We start from the raw sequence: 14541 nt of genomic DNA, 5'->3' as shown, positions 1-14541 counted from the left end.
TCTAGTCAAGGCAGTGTGCTGCTTAACCCAGTGTTTTGGTGGTCTTATTTTTAAGCTAGAACAGAGTCTTCTTGATAGAAACCATGCTTCAGATTGGCACAAAGCCACAGCTCTAATGTAGACAATATCTGGCAAGGTGAGCGGCACAATAAAGCAGCAACGGCCCCGTTGGGCATGTAGATGTCTCATATATCCCTGGCATCTTTGATACTGTAAGGTTTCCAAGAGTCTGAACTGAATCAAGGTCTTAACATTTTTACACTAGCTTATGATTTTGGTAGACGGTGTACCATAGTAGCAACAGAAAGGCTGTAATTGCAAGGCACAGAGAACAAGGTGCTAGTTGAAAGTTAGCAAGATGACATCCATCAATTAAGCAGTAAACACAGACTGCTACTCAGACTGATGTCATCCACAAGCAACCGAAGACAAAAAGATCTGCTGAGAAGGCGTTGCTTTAAACCTGAGTTTTACTTTGCAATGTTGCCGCTTTTTAAAGTTCTAATAACTGAGTGTGAGAAATGTTCCTGGACTCATCTTCATTTTATATGCCTATCTTTTCTAACACGATTTCACATTTCAAACTGTGCAGAGTTGATTTCTACTGCCTTTTATCAGCATTAAGGGAGAGTTTTGTAAGATTTAAAGCCCTTTTTTCTGGCCTTCGTAACTTGTTTTATACATCTGTGTTTACACCAGATTGAAAGAAAAAGGCTGATCTTGCCAGAAATAACCACCGTTTCACTCGGTGCAGTGTGCATGGTCGTGTCTGTGCACATTTATTTTTTCTTTCTGTGTGTGTGTGCAGTTTAATTTGTCACGTTGTGTTTCATGCTTGTATTAATCATGTCATCCCCTCTGATAGAAAACGACCTGAGTGGGGGAGAAGCTGGCAGAGTGGGTGGCACCCTGCCAGCTTCTCCTCTGGGCTGAGTCAGCTCTTTGGGGGATCATTACAAAGCAAATAATAAAAAAAAGTTCGATTTCTAGTCAACTTCTTCCTTTTGTTTCCCGTGGAGTCTGAGGGCAGCATGTTGTACTCTCTGTCTGTTCCAGATGCTCCACAGACGGCACAAAGTTCGCAGTCGTCATCAGCGAAATCATTATCCCTGAATCTGAAGAATCAGTACAATCAGAACTTGGAGCAGCTCATCTCCTCCACGGCCGCGTGGCCCCTCTCTCCAAACCAGGTCGACTGCGCCGAGTCCTTCCTGAACCTGCTGAACCTGGAGAACAGCAGTAAACCAGCAGCCTCGTTTGCAGAGCGGGACCCTTTCATCAGAGCTAATGGCACAGCGGATAACAAGGAGAGCTCCAACAGCGAGATTGTCCAGTTCTCGTCTAGAAACTCTGCCAACCTGGATGAAAAGTAAGACTTCAGATCTCATGCTAATAACACACACAGGTCCATGCAGGTTTGGATTCTATCATTAATCTGGTGTAGAAATGCAGGAGGATAACGCAGCAACTTTAAATGGTACCACAGTGTGAGTTTTTAGTTGTTTTATGTGAGACCCAACACTAAACAGCCTTACATTAAGCATTATTTAGGACTATTATAGTTGACTAGCATAAATTAAGTACTCTGAGCTAAGAGTGGGGCAATTGTACTTCTTTCACATATATAGGCGTTATATTTTTAAAAAGATACGATCAATAATGGTTGAATGGTTAAAATCTAAAAGATTTGCTGCCCTAGAATGTGGGATACATTTAAGAAGTGTAATTTGTTTTATGTTTGTGTTCATCACAATAACTATGGTGTCAAAATTACTACAAGTAGCTGTGTAGCTAAGTAGCTTAGCAAATAGGCTAAAAGCGAAATGTTGTCTCCTACTGCTACTTTACTGACAGATGGAAAGGTTACCATCACCAACAGCTTTAAGAAATACTCAGCAGACGTCCCGGAACAATCAGACAAAACTCACACACTATAGTTTGTTTTATAATTTTGTTGTAAATTGTTGTGTAACTGGATGAATTACAATATATCCTCGCAACAAGCCATCTTCCACAGTCCATATACATCATTGAGATGTGTTATAGAGGTTGTAGCTCTGGCCGTTTGATGAACCAATCGAATCATCTTGAAATCTGCATCTGAATAGTGGCACCAGTTATTTTCAGCATTTAGTGTCAGCCTTGCGAACCAACTGTGACATCCGTGACCCAGAGAGTCATTAGTGGATGCAGAAGTATAGGTGGGGGTGTTTTGTTTGTTTATATATTGCTGTGCGAAATCTTGACTGGAAAATCATATTTCTTCCAACTTTTTACTTAACTTAATATAATGCACCTATTTCCCTTTACTGTAAGGCCTGAACTTGATCCTTAGAAACACTTAGAAAATTCTGGTAGGTCAACTCTGTGACCTTTGCACTCAAGGACGTCAGCCATTTTCTTCTCAAAGCTGGGCTAATTCTCGCGTATCTTCAAGTCAACCCAAAGGAGTTCTGGAAGAGTGTTGAACGGTTTAGTCCCCAAATATATACGTTAAGCTATTCAAATGTGTTGACCGTGTCAGCTTGTGTTCAGGGTAACCAGGCAACAGTGACATTAACATCCAGTTGCTTTTACTGTTATTGCTGGAGAGCGGCACAGCTCAGCAGAAAACGGCTGTAGTTAATGAAAGAACAAGTGTAATCAAGGGATTATTTTGGGAAGAAAAAAAAAAGGTCGAGTTAGACGAACAAAGAGGGGATGAGATTTGAGCTTAAAAGCAGGGATCAGAACAGCCTGTAAGAGTAGAAGATTTAAGAAAAACACTGTTACTCTGTCAGCTTTAACTCCTGTTCCTGTGTCTCTTTCTTTTTTTTAATCTAATAATTCACTCTAAACAGCTTCTAAAGCACTTTTAAAGAGAAAAACAGCCTCTTTATTCATGGGGGTGATTAATAATGAGTGCATCTAGCTTTTAAGGGATACGGGAACTTTTCTTTTTTTTCTTTTTTTTTTGCACTTGAAGCACCTCCACTTCTGTACTTTTGGGGATATGTGTGGAATATGTGACTCGTACTGTAACTGTAGAGCCGAGGCTCGTAATCACATTTTAACGAGTTTTTAATCCTCTTTAAAAAGCATGCGCAACATGAAATTATGAAAACTTTACAGGACACAAAGTTGTTTTATTTTTCTTCTTTTTATGCTCCGTTTTCATTCTCACTCCCAGGGTTTGCTCTACTTAGAAAATTCTGTGCAGACGTCTCAGAGGGCAGCGTAGTAAAGTTGATTTCGGAGCGGAGAAAGGAGAAAAGATCTGGGATTGACTTAGCAGAGCTGTGTGTGTTACTGTTATCTGCATGCTGTAATTCCATATGTCTCCTCTGCATATGTGTGTGTTTGTCAGTCTGCAGCCTAGCCCGACTCCCATGCTATGGTTTTCCTACTGCACTGAATCCCAGGCAGTTATGGCTCTCATCCCTTTACAAGCTGAACCTCTTTCCTGCAACAGCATGCGTCTCAGTGTTTATTTTTTGCTTTGTGCACAAAGGAAAGTCAAAACGGGAGCTACAAACGATTTCAAATTATGTAACCAGCTATGTTTTCTCATCTCCTTGTATCTTACCATATTTCCCTTTAGTGTCTTACAAAAGCTGCAAGAAAACAAACTCATGATGAAGTCGCTTTTTTCACTAAAGAGATTATAAAGTAGCGTTTCTCCCTTTTTTCCATGTATACTACTGCTTGCCTCATCCCCTGAGTTAAATCACCTTTATGCAAATTTTACTCATAAAACATTGTGTTCAGTCAGCACTAAGAGAAAAAAAAAAGAGTGAAAAGCGGAGAACTTTATTTTCAGCTTTGAAAAAAGAAATGACAACAACTGAACTTTGGTGACCTTTTTAGAAAAACAGTAATCTAGTGCAGTGACTCAACAGCTAAAAAAATATTTAAAACATCAAGTTAGGTTGAAAAATGTTTGGGGAAATCCAATATGTTACTGTGCTGCTTTGCCCGAATCCTTTGCATCACCTTTGCTGCAGTCAGACTGCCCTCCCCCACCGCCGCACCGCATATTTTGTTGCTTTCATTTTCTTTTGTTTCCTTGATTCCCCCAGTGGATTACTGTTTACAGCCTGAGTGGCCAGATTTTATGTTCTGCAAACTGGCAGACTGATTCTGCTCTAGTCTCCTTTCTCGCCGGTTGGACCGTCTCCTTCACGCCCTCTTCATCAAGCAGAGGATCCTGACTTCACATGAATCATTCATTTCACTTTTATAAACTCGTCTCCCATTGTCATCTACATGCACACTCTCATCCTCTCTGTTGCTCAAGAATAAAAACAGCCGCGTGTGACTGGTGTCTGCTTTGTCGTACAGATCAAGTGTGTGGCTGACATTAGTTGACATCAAAACACAGCTCAGTCGTAAACCCGTGACGCTGACCTCTCTGGGCTCCACCCTGTTTGTTCTTACATCGCAATTAAAGCCAGCCATAGCCGACACCTGCCAGCTTTTAAGACTCAAGCTTTACAGTGCCAAAAGCGGCATGGAGTGGAGCTCAGTGGGGTCAATATGGTGTCACACATAAAATATTTGACAGACAACTCTTAAAAAGTTAATCACATTTGTGCCGTTTGACTTCTTTTAAGTTTTGTTCTATTTTAGAGCGTTACTACTGCTGAATAAAATACCCTGAGCTGATGGGTGACCTATTCCGTCTCAGCAAAACATCATCTGGATAGGGTTCTTGACTCCACATCACCATCATTCTTCTCCCACCGTGCTTGTCAATTGAAATGAAGGGTTTACTTTTAGCCAAACATGCCTGCATCAAAAACCAAGTGACCTTTCCTTGGTCTTTTCTCTTACTTAGAAAATAATCCAAAAATCTGTCAGTTTAAAGAAAAAGTATACAATCTCAACGTCACGCTGTCGTCTGCTTTATAAGAGAAACATTCAGAAAAAAAAGATTACTTTTTTCTTTTTCTAATTATACAGCTACAAAACCGCTTACTAGTAAAGGTAGTTTCTGCACAACCTGACTTTTACAGATACCCCTTGAATCAAGACTTACCTGTCGTAAGATATCAAATTTAATGTTTTCTACAACCCACATAGGGTAGATAGTCAACATATTGAAGACGGAGACTTACATTCAACTTCAATGCCCAAAATCAATTATTATATAGACCTGTCAAAGTTATGCAATAAATCAGTTAATCACATGATTTCTCTTTCAACCAAAAATCTGTATGGTAAAAGTCTGCAGTATAGTGTTTTGGCATCAAATAGCTTTTTTTTTTTTTTTGAAGGATAATTTTGTTATCAGAGACTTCATGATTCATTTAACGTGTTGCCTCTATGTTTTTGTTTATTTATTTTTTGATTTTTACAATGTCTTCCAGTTCCAGTGTTAAATGTTCATTAGAATTGAAAGTTAGTTGATCTTTGAAAATGCGTCCTCGTATTATTATGCCATTACCTTTATATTATTATATTACTTCAAAATGATCTCAAAATAACGATATTACCATTTATCGCAATAACTTCTGGGAAAATCCTTCATTCAGCAAAATTTAACGTCACAGGCTTGGTATTATGTAAAATTTGCAAAAAATTGACTTAACACAAGTTTTTTTTTTTCCTGGCTACCATATGTTCAGATGCTAATAGCTATAGCCTAGCATGCAGTGAGTCACACTTTGCACAACAGATGGAGGAGTTACATGTGGCATGGTAACATTAAATAAGGATGTTGTAGTAGTCAGAAAATACTTTTGTTCCCAGAACATCACTAAGTCGTAGGATGCTGACTAAAGTCAGTATATTCTCTGAGGATCATGACTGCCTGTACCAAATGTCTATCCTTCCAAGACGTTTTATTTAACTATAAGTATGAAACAAAGTGATGGTCTGACTAAAGTTTGCAATCCCTTGAGCCGATTGAGCTAAAAACTGCACCCTGCCCACACTTAGCAAATATGAACATAAGCTTTGCCTATCTCACCATTTGAGACCAGAGAATCCCTAACAATCTCACTTACAAATGAGCTCTTCATGTGTGATAAGAACTGCTCTCTCCTTCCTCCCCCTTTCGCTCCAGCCGTGTCGTGCGGTGCACAATCGCATTTCCTGAAATTAGCTGCGATATTCCCTTTCCCTCTGTCACTTTTGTTCTACCCCTTCATCTTTAACATCGCGGCCGGAGCTGCAACAGCAGATCTCATCGGCCGATAACCCAATTGCACGGGTTCGATGGGGGTGTAATGGATGATGCTTCCTGGCGTTTAGGCAGAGCCGGTACTGTCAGCTAGATTTACACACAGTTACGTGGAGCTCGCTCGGAAATAGATACTATCAGTTGTGCCTTTGGACTTACTGTTGGTCTGAAAATGATCTTCTATAGGGAGCTGGAGGGTTTGTTAGAATAATGTTTGAAAGGGACTCTGTCAGGCATTGTTGGGATACTTTAGAATCACAGAGTCTCCTGATCACCCACGTATATTCAAAATAAAGCACAAGTGTGATAAATTCTTCACAAAGCCAAAAAACCCACAGTCTCTTATCTGGAGTCGAATCAACCGCATGCTGTTCGCTTTTCAGTTGCCTCCATAATTCTGTTTTTTGTGTCTAAAACAAAGACTTGAGTAAAAAAGGGACACATCTTTTTAGAAGCCCAGCGGTATCTCCTCCTATCTACCTGTTGAAATGCAGTGCTCCTGCCGATTCTTTTCCTAACAGGAAGCATTCACACTCCGCTCTTGATTCCCCGCTTTGTTCCTGCTTATTGAACGGAGAAGACAAACACGCTGTGCCTCTGTGTCATTTCGACTTCAGACTCCGTGGGGGGGAGACTCATCGGAGCTTCTGTAGCACCTTTGCTGCTCTGGTCTCCTCATTGACTTTTCAGTGGCATTTAATTAGTCCAAAAATAAACAGTTTCCCCACAGTGACGAGCCTGAAACAACGCTGGTTTACGGGGTCCTGCCAGAGGTCCTGTGAGCTTCCAGTCATGAACAAATCTTTACTGGCAATAGTGCAAGAAACACACTCCCAGGATTGGGATGAGGACAGCTGTTAGTTTGCATATTTATAATATCTAAGTTGAAGGAACACTCATGACATGTTTAAACTTGAGAAATAATTGTGTCACCGCAAACACCCGCTAAGAACTGCACAATGAAGATCAAATATTCACAAATGTTTTGTACAGTATATTATTTCAGCCATAGCTTATTGATTTGGCTGATTTATTTCTGGTGTAAAGCTGCACACTGCTGCATGTTGCACACTGCTGCTGGTTCCTGTCTAGCTGCTGCTGCCGGCTTCTGCATGTTTCTCCTCACCCCTCCACCATCGCAGCACTTTCACCGTATGACTGATCAGTTTCTCTTGCAAGTTCAATTTTAAAAACAGTAGAATTCATTGGAAAGATCGTTGTCTTTGTGTTTTTCTACAGCATTTCATATACAGAGAAAGGGATCTTTGTACTATTTCAATCCATTTACCATATTCCTAACAAGATCATGGCTCGGACTATACAATACAGTGGGCACCTTCCTAGACTGCTGGATGCCTGGTCCTACTTTACTTTTGTCTGGCCAAAGCGCACAGCAGCCAAAGACATTTTGACAAGTTTGCATTTGCGATGTTACGACAGAAAAGCTTCTTTTGCAAGCTTTCCTCCCAAACAGAGCCTGATAGTTTGACAAGAGTCTGTCTAATTATTGTTATAGCCACCACTCTGTGCTGCAGTTTCCTTTGGGGATTTTTTTTATGTCCCTAACTGTCCAGCTTATTGTGCATAGTGACATGATAAACATGATTCCTCATCCAAAAATAGATTTATTTCTCGCATTTTATTTATACCACACTGAAACATAGCATGGATTAATAATTGTAACACTACTAAACGCTCTAATCAACTTTAAAAAATGGAGGCCTGAACAGCCGCAAGATTTTGGAGATACTTTTCCTGCAACAAATTTCTCTTTAGTCCAGCAGATAACCTTAAACTGGGCACAGTGGGAATATTTCCAAAGTTTGATCAAATCAGCCGTGCTCACTGGAGAGTCTTTTTGCATTGTGTAACACTAAAGGCATGAATTCATATTAGTGAGAAATACCGACCAAACCAGCAGCTCTGCCCACTTACTTAATTACATTCCCGTCTCCCACTGTGTCCTTTTTAGATTCAGCCAGAGAGGGAGCCAGGGTTTTAAATGTCCAACACAAAAGAGGCTCTGAAGTCACAGATGGTTGGATGCTCACTGGCCTTAAAACTCCTTCCTCCCTCGCTCGGCTCCCCTGATCAGCCGTAGTCTAACTGTTGCCTTTCTTTGGTACAGGTGTGAGGACCCGCTCCTGCTCATCCTCCTCCTCCTCTAACTCCCCCCCAGACCTCCCACAAAAACCCACCCGGCCAGCAGCCGTTGCCTCAAAACCTCCCAGCTCATGTGTTCCATCGCTCTGTCCCCACTATCGCCCCTCTCATCGTTTGCTGCCTCTCCCCCCAGGAGCCTGGGGAGCTCTCTGCCACCCCATCCTCTTCCTCCCCTTTCTCCCCTTCTCCCTCTGTGTGAGTATTACTCATCATAAGCAGCATGTGTCTGTGGCACAAGCATGGGACCGGGCATGTGGTGGGTGTGGGTGTCTGTGGGCTCGAGTGTGGGACTCACCAGAGATTTTTCTGCTAACGAATGCATAATAACTCCTATGTACACGCGGACATTGCGCTTGCAGATTAATAACCGCATTAGCATGGGGATAATCAGTCACTGCGGCGCAATTTGGTGCATGGCGGCTCCTTCTTCAACACTCGGGGTGGGGTTTCCTCTTTCACGGACTCGCTTGCAAACAATAAATGCTCTTGTCCAGGTTTCTTATCAGAGGCGGTTCAGGCCGAGTGGTAAAGCTGTCATAGCAGAGGCAGCGGCACGTCTTTGTGTGCGAGCTTTACCCTCGCACTTTCCGTGATCCAATTTAAAATGTGTGTCTTTGTCACTTGCATGCTTAGCTTTACTGACTCAACGCTCTTTTTATGTGAAGCCCGTCTTGCATCAGAGGTCCCCATGTCAACAACACACACAGTTTGAAAGATGTACATAAGTACAAACTCTTTTAAGAATTGCTATTTTGCAAGGACTGCTCTAAGTTGCTTTTTATATTAACAGCATTTTATATTTTATTTTTTATTTTATCTACAACTACTACTCAGTGGTAGTTGTTATTGTGTCTTGTCTCTGTGTTGTAACTGCGAAGTAATTTCCCTGCTGGGATGAATAAAGTACTTCTATTCTATTCTATTCTATTCTATTCTATTCTATATGTTCTTTAAATGAGAAACAGAGTAACAACTGTTGCCCCCTATTTCCTGCTGCACACTGCCAGACAGCTGGCTAAAATAATAATCCCACATTTTTCTCTGAAAATGTATGTCTTAGACATATTTGCTGTCATGCAAAACACAGATAGAACGAAATTAAAGATGTTAAGACTTGGAAATCAGACTGCCTGTTAAAATAAATTATATTTACTTGTTATTTTTGTCTTGATCTGTAAAAGCAGAGCAGCTTGTGTAAATATCCAATCCATACATCCATCCAGCTTTTGTAGATTTTATATTTGAAGCCCATCGTAGATTTTTTTGCAATCATCTCAGATTATTTTACAGTGTGCCTCCCAGTGTTCATGTGGATTATGGACCAAAGACGCCCACTTTTTTTTAATCTATCTTATTTCAAGATGCTTTCTTGTTTTTCACATTTTTAAGAGTGGTCAACAGATCCACTCTCAAACATTTTCTTTACACATTAAAGAAACAGGAATTATGAATTACTAATGAAATATTTATCAAACCTCCAATCAACTTAAGTAAATAATGCATTGAATATGCCGTGGTTACACGTCTTTAATGTTAAATGTACCAATGTGTGCGTTAGAACAATTACGCTAAGTATTATTTTCTCTGCTGATTGAGTTTGCGGAAATAAAATAGAAAGTAAAAAAATCAGTTCAAATAATGCTACCGCAATAACAGGTGAGTTAACTTTATCACTCCCAGACAATAAATATAGAGGTTCCCTGCTGCACCTGCACTTATCCAGGCAGACTTGATGCATGCAAACACATTTTGCTTTTCATTTTGGAGGCAGAATGGAGGGAATGAAGCATTTTGGGAAGAGGTGGGTAAGTGAGGCAGAAACTGGTTTCATTTCGACTTGGCAATGAACAAAGATGGTGAACAAAAAGAAGCAATTTACTCTTTCACTCCACTGCTATGAGCTTATGATTTTAATAAAACAATATCACCTTGGTAATTGTTTTATAAGACATAAAAAGCTATTTTCACTGTTAGAACCACAACAGACCTTTTTTTTTAGGTACGCCTGAGTATCATTTCACTTTGGCGGACCTACATATGAAGCATTCCTTCACCAAGTTACACTTCCTGGCAATTTCCTGTTGGAATAGAAAGTCAAGCAAACTTTTTTTTATGATTACTTCTTCTCATAACGGCGCTAAGTGTAAAAGCAGGTGCATTTGTTTAATAGATTAAGAATTGTGCCATTGTCTGAAGCGACAGTTTTCTGGCAAAAATGATGCTTTTCAGTCAGCAAATGATAAATATAGCTCACCAGCAACACTGTCAACAGCATTGATCCAAATTACCACATGTCAACTTATTTTGAAAAACTAAACTGACAACGTCACTGTCCTGAATTATTCGTCAAAACCGGGCGATCATCCTCCTCAACTCCGGGAAACCAATTCTTTTTAAACAAATTTTAGTGCTGCTTATTTTAGCAGCTGTGTAGACATGTGCTGTGATTATATTTCGTCCACTCAGGTGGGGAAATTTACAATTACTTGAGTAACATTTTGAACAAAATGTATTTCTATAAGTAGATTTACTGTACCATGCTTTCTACTTGAGTAAAATAAGTTGAAGTAATGCTATACTTGAGCCATTTTCTTTCCTACTCTACCCACCTCTGTTCAGCGATCTTTTACATTCTTGTCCTGTTGAGTCAGTTTACAATTACCTACCCCATAGTGCATGGCTGACAAAATGTAGTCTCCACCAAAAGTAAAAAGTAGTCAGTATAATGACAAATACAACTGTCTTGTATTTGGATCTTATGTGACCAACACAAAGATAAACATATTTGGCCAATGGAAATAACATGACATGTTTTCAAAATGTGAAAAAGAAAAATCTAGAAAGTGCAGTGTCCCTTTTTCAGTTCAGAAGATAAATGTTAAATGTGTCTAAAGATGATTTCCCTAGCTTTGGTCGCCGTCTTGTTGAATCAGGCACTGAAGGCATCATCAAGTTCTGTGATTTCATTACTCAGAAATGAACTTAACCACAGACCGGATCTCTCGGGGGAACAAAGTTAGCAGTCTTATAACCGCGAGGATCCTCGGAGGAAGCGGGTCTTGTTATCGGGAGTCATTTTTCCAAGAGGAGGACGATAATTGTGTGTGGATGCATGCGTTGGTGCTTGTCAAGGCTTTATTGTGGTGAAATCAGCGAGTCCTGTTTCGTCTCGCTTCCTTACCCACATCCCCCAGGCTTTGGCTCTGGTTCTTCCCCAGAGGCTTTCTATTTTCACACAGTGAGCCTGTGGGCTGTAGATAAGTTCCTTGACAGACAGAACAACGGCGAACCAGCGAAGGAGTCAGTGTCTTGTGTAGGAATAGCTTATGTCCTGTGCACTTAGGTTAATGAGGTATAATGTGAATAATGGAGAGTAAAAGTGGCTTGAGGCCTTTTAGTGGGGAAGTTATGCTGGCTTGGAATTGGCTAAAAAAGGAAACTAAGGCTGTTTTCTCACCTGATGGCCTGGTAGACTCGATTCAAGTGAGGACCAAAGTTGCAATTGTTAGATTTTCAGAAGGTGTAGTTTGCTTTCACACTGCACTGTCAAATTATCCAAAGTGAAAAACATGTTCATCCCTCACCTGTACTGAGGAATCGACCCAAAGGCATCAGATTTTGGTGGTTGTAAGATTTCTCTTTTGTCTTTAGTAAAAGAACACAAGCCATTTCTCCCTTTAATGTTTGGCTCTCGCCTTTGTTTTGGTTGTATTTACTAGGAATCCCATGACTTTTGGTTTGCTTACTGTTTTTGGAGCAGTCTCCGGTCAACTTGCGTCCACATATGCATTCGAACTATGCCAGAGTTCACTTTAATGGAACCTTTACGTGGGTTTTTAGGCAGACCAGAGTTCACTCTTTTGGTCCACATTAGAGTTCAATTACACATTCACAAATACCCAAATGGACTGAACTTTCTGCACAAATTTAAATGAGCTAGAGTTTAATTAAAGTGGACTAAGCATTGCTGGTGTGAATGCACCCTAAATCAATAACCAGTATTATTATTAACAGGGTTTTTCTTTCTTTTCCACTTATAGGTATAAACAGATAATACCCAAACTTGACCCTCCTCCACCTTCCACAAACCGCAAGCGATCCAGCAGGACGTTCTCTCCGGGGTCAGAGGTCCCAGCTGTGCCCACGCCTGTGCCGCCGAGTCGCAGCAGCAGCCTCTCTTTCCCGGACATCACCCCCAGCTCCCTGTCGTCCACCGATTTCCACTCGCTAGGCAACGGTGAGAGCAGCTCCTCCTCATCTTCGGCCAGTGAGGACTCGGGCGTCCGCTCCGAGACCAAGTCCCTGCTGTCGCCCCTTCGCGACGACGATGACCTTTTTGCTGACCGCGGGGCATTTTTGACAGCGTCCAGCAGCTGTGGAAGTCCCCTGGAGCAGCACGGCGGGGCGGTCGCTTCGTCCTCTGATTCGTCAACTACAGAGTCGAACACCATGGCCTCGCGTTCTGACGGCTGCGATCAGCCGCTGTGCTTTTCATCTCCAATGAATGACACCTGCCTTCATATCAGTTTTTCGGAGGATGAGCTTCTGGAGAGCAGCCAGGAGGACACCAACATGACCCAGGGGAGTTAGGATGACTTAAATGTTATTCAGTCGACATAAAAAAAATCCAGGATTGGCTTTCAGACCCTACTATGTTTCCACAGGGCTTCCATTTCAGGATCTTTAGTTGTTCTACTCACCTGTGACACAGTGCATGTGTTGCTAAAACGCTTGCTATTGTATCAGTAATTAGCCAATAAATAGATTTAGTATTTTTGTAATGAAATTTCTGATCTAATTTACTTTTTAGGGCCTAGAATGTTAAGCAGAGTACATGTAGCAATATATTGCACTGTTGAAGTCGTACTGAATTCACTGTAGAATTCTACACTAACAAAGGAAACACATTTTATTTTTGCTAGCTGTCGATGTGGAGCCGTCATTTTGTATGATGTTTCACTTTGGTGGAAATAAGTGGAAAAGGACGATAATTTGTAAAATTCACAGTTAAGACAAGAGCAGGGGACAGAGGTGATGTTGGGAAAAGTTTCATCTCCTGCAATGGACCTGGTAGGATGATGGATGGGAAGAAAGGAACAAGGAAGTCAGTGATTGGACAGAGGAGAGATAAAAGTCAGTCAATTTAGTTGTTATGGTTGTTCTTGGGACTATGTTTAGGCTCTCATTCGTGGTATTTTTTTTTTGTCAAGAGCAAGTGGGATTTGGTTATGTTGATTCTAGATATAGGCTGGTATGAAACGTTCATGCTAGAGTAAAATACCACAGTATCACAATATTGTGGTATCGCAATATCCACAATATTGCGATACCGCAATCTAAGGCAGAACTTGATCTAAATGGTTTTATATAAAACTAAAAACAAATACTAGGAGTGTTGCAATACGTACAGGTCTTAAAAGGAGACAACATACGATATCAAAACTTTATGAGAAGCAGAAATTTCCATTTTTATGTTGTCACAAGCAGCAGGGATTTCAGTCAATCAATCAAATTGTATTTGTATAGCACATTTCAGCAGCAAGGCATTTCAAAGTGCTTTACATCATATCAAACACAGAAACACAAAGCAACATAGAATCAACAATCAAAACACGACATTAATTCAGGTTCCATCAATAAATTTGTAATTGATTATGTTTCAAATACAATCCTAAACAGGTGGGTTTTTAGTTTGCATCCATGAAAGGTTTACCTGTTACACTCCTACTGTGTTATATGGAACAAAATACCTATTGCTATTTTTATTCCCACTCACGCTCACAATCACACTGTTTAAAACGATGTAGACAGCAATTTCATAAACAATCAAAAATTATCACAAAAATGGATGTTAAATTGTTAATTTAAAATAATAATCTGAAACATGCCTTTTATTTTACTAACAGCAACAGCAGCTGTTAGTTAGTTGCAGTCTTCAGTCTTTCAAATCCTTTATGTGTTATCTCTTAGTCTGTCGTTTCTTTTTTTACAAGTTACCTGAAATGCTGCCAGATATGTGATGTAAAAGTGGTGGAGACGTCTGTGTTGTCTGACGGACGATGTCAGGGTAACGACTCAAGAACGACTTCCTTTTAAACCTTAAAACAAGAATTCAAAGAGCTTAAAGCTCTCGCCTTTAAACATGGACCTCTTTGAGATAACTTATAGTTTCAGTTTTTCAAATATAAATACAGCATGTTGATTATTACAATTAC

At 40.4% G+C, this 14541-nt stretch overlaps 1 protein-coding gene across 2 annotated transcripts in view; it reads left to right on the top strand.

The window, feature by feature from the left end:
- LOC102227674 (carboxyl-terminal PDZ ligand of neuronal nitric oxide synthase protein-like) overlaps positions 1–13897 on the top strand; it is a 57730-nt gene extending 43833 nt beyond the window's left edge. The window contains exons 11-13 of one of the 2 annotated variants that reach the window (XR_002753149.1): positions 1057–1369; positions 8292–8521; positions 12367–12442. Coding sequence is in view for 1 of the 2 variants with exons in the window: in XM_005798725.3 (XP_005798782.2) it covers positions 1057–1369; positions 12367–12916 (863 nt within the window). In the remaining variant the exon portion in view is untranslated. Of the gene's footprint in view, positions 1–1056; positions 1370–8291; positions 8522–12366 lie in introns of both variants that reach the window. The other variant, XM_005798725.3, reaches the window with a different exon arrangement.
- Positions 13898–14541: the final 644 nt, after the last annotated feature.

This window comes from Xiphophorus maculatus, chromosome 8 (genome assembly GCF_002775205.1).
Source record: "Xiphophorus maculatus strain JP 163 A chromosome 8, X_maculatus-5.0-male, whole genome shotgun sequence".
Taxonomy (NCBI): domain Eukaryota; kingdom Metazoa; phylum Chordata; class Actinopteri; order Cyprinodontiformes; family Poeciliidae; genus Xiphophorus; species Xiphophorus maculatus.
The sequence above is the reverse complement of the archived record's forward strand: the minus strand, read 5'-3'. Positions and strand labels throughout refer to the sequence as shown.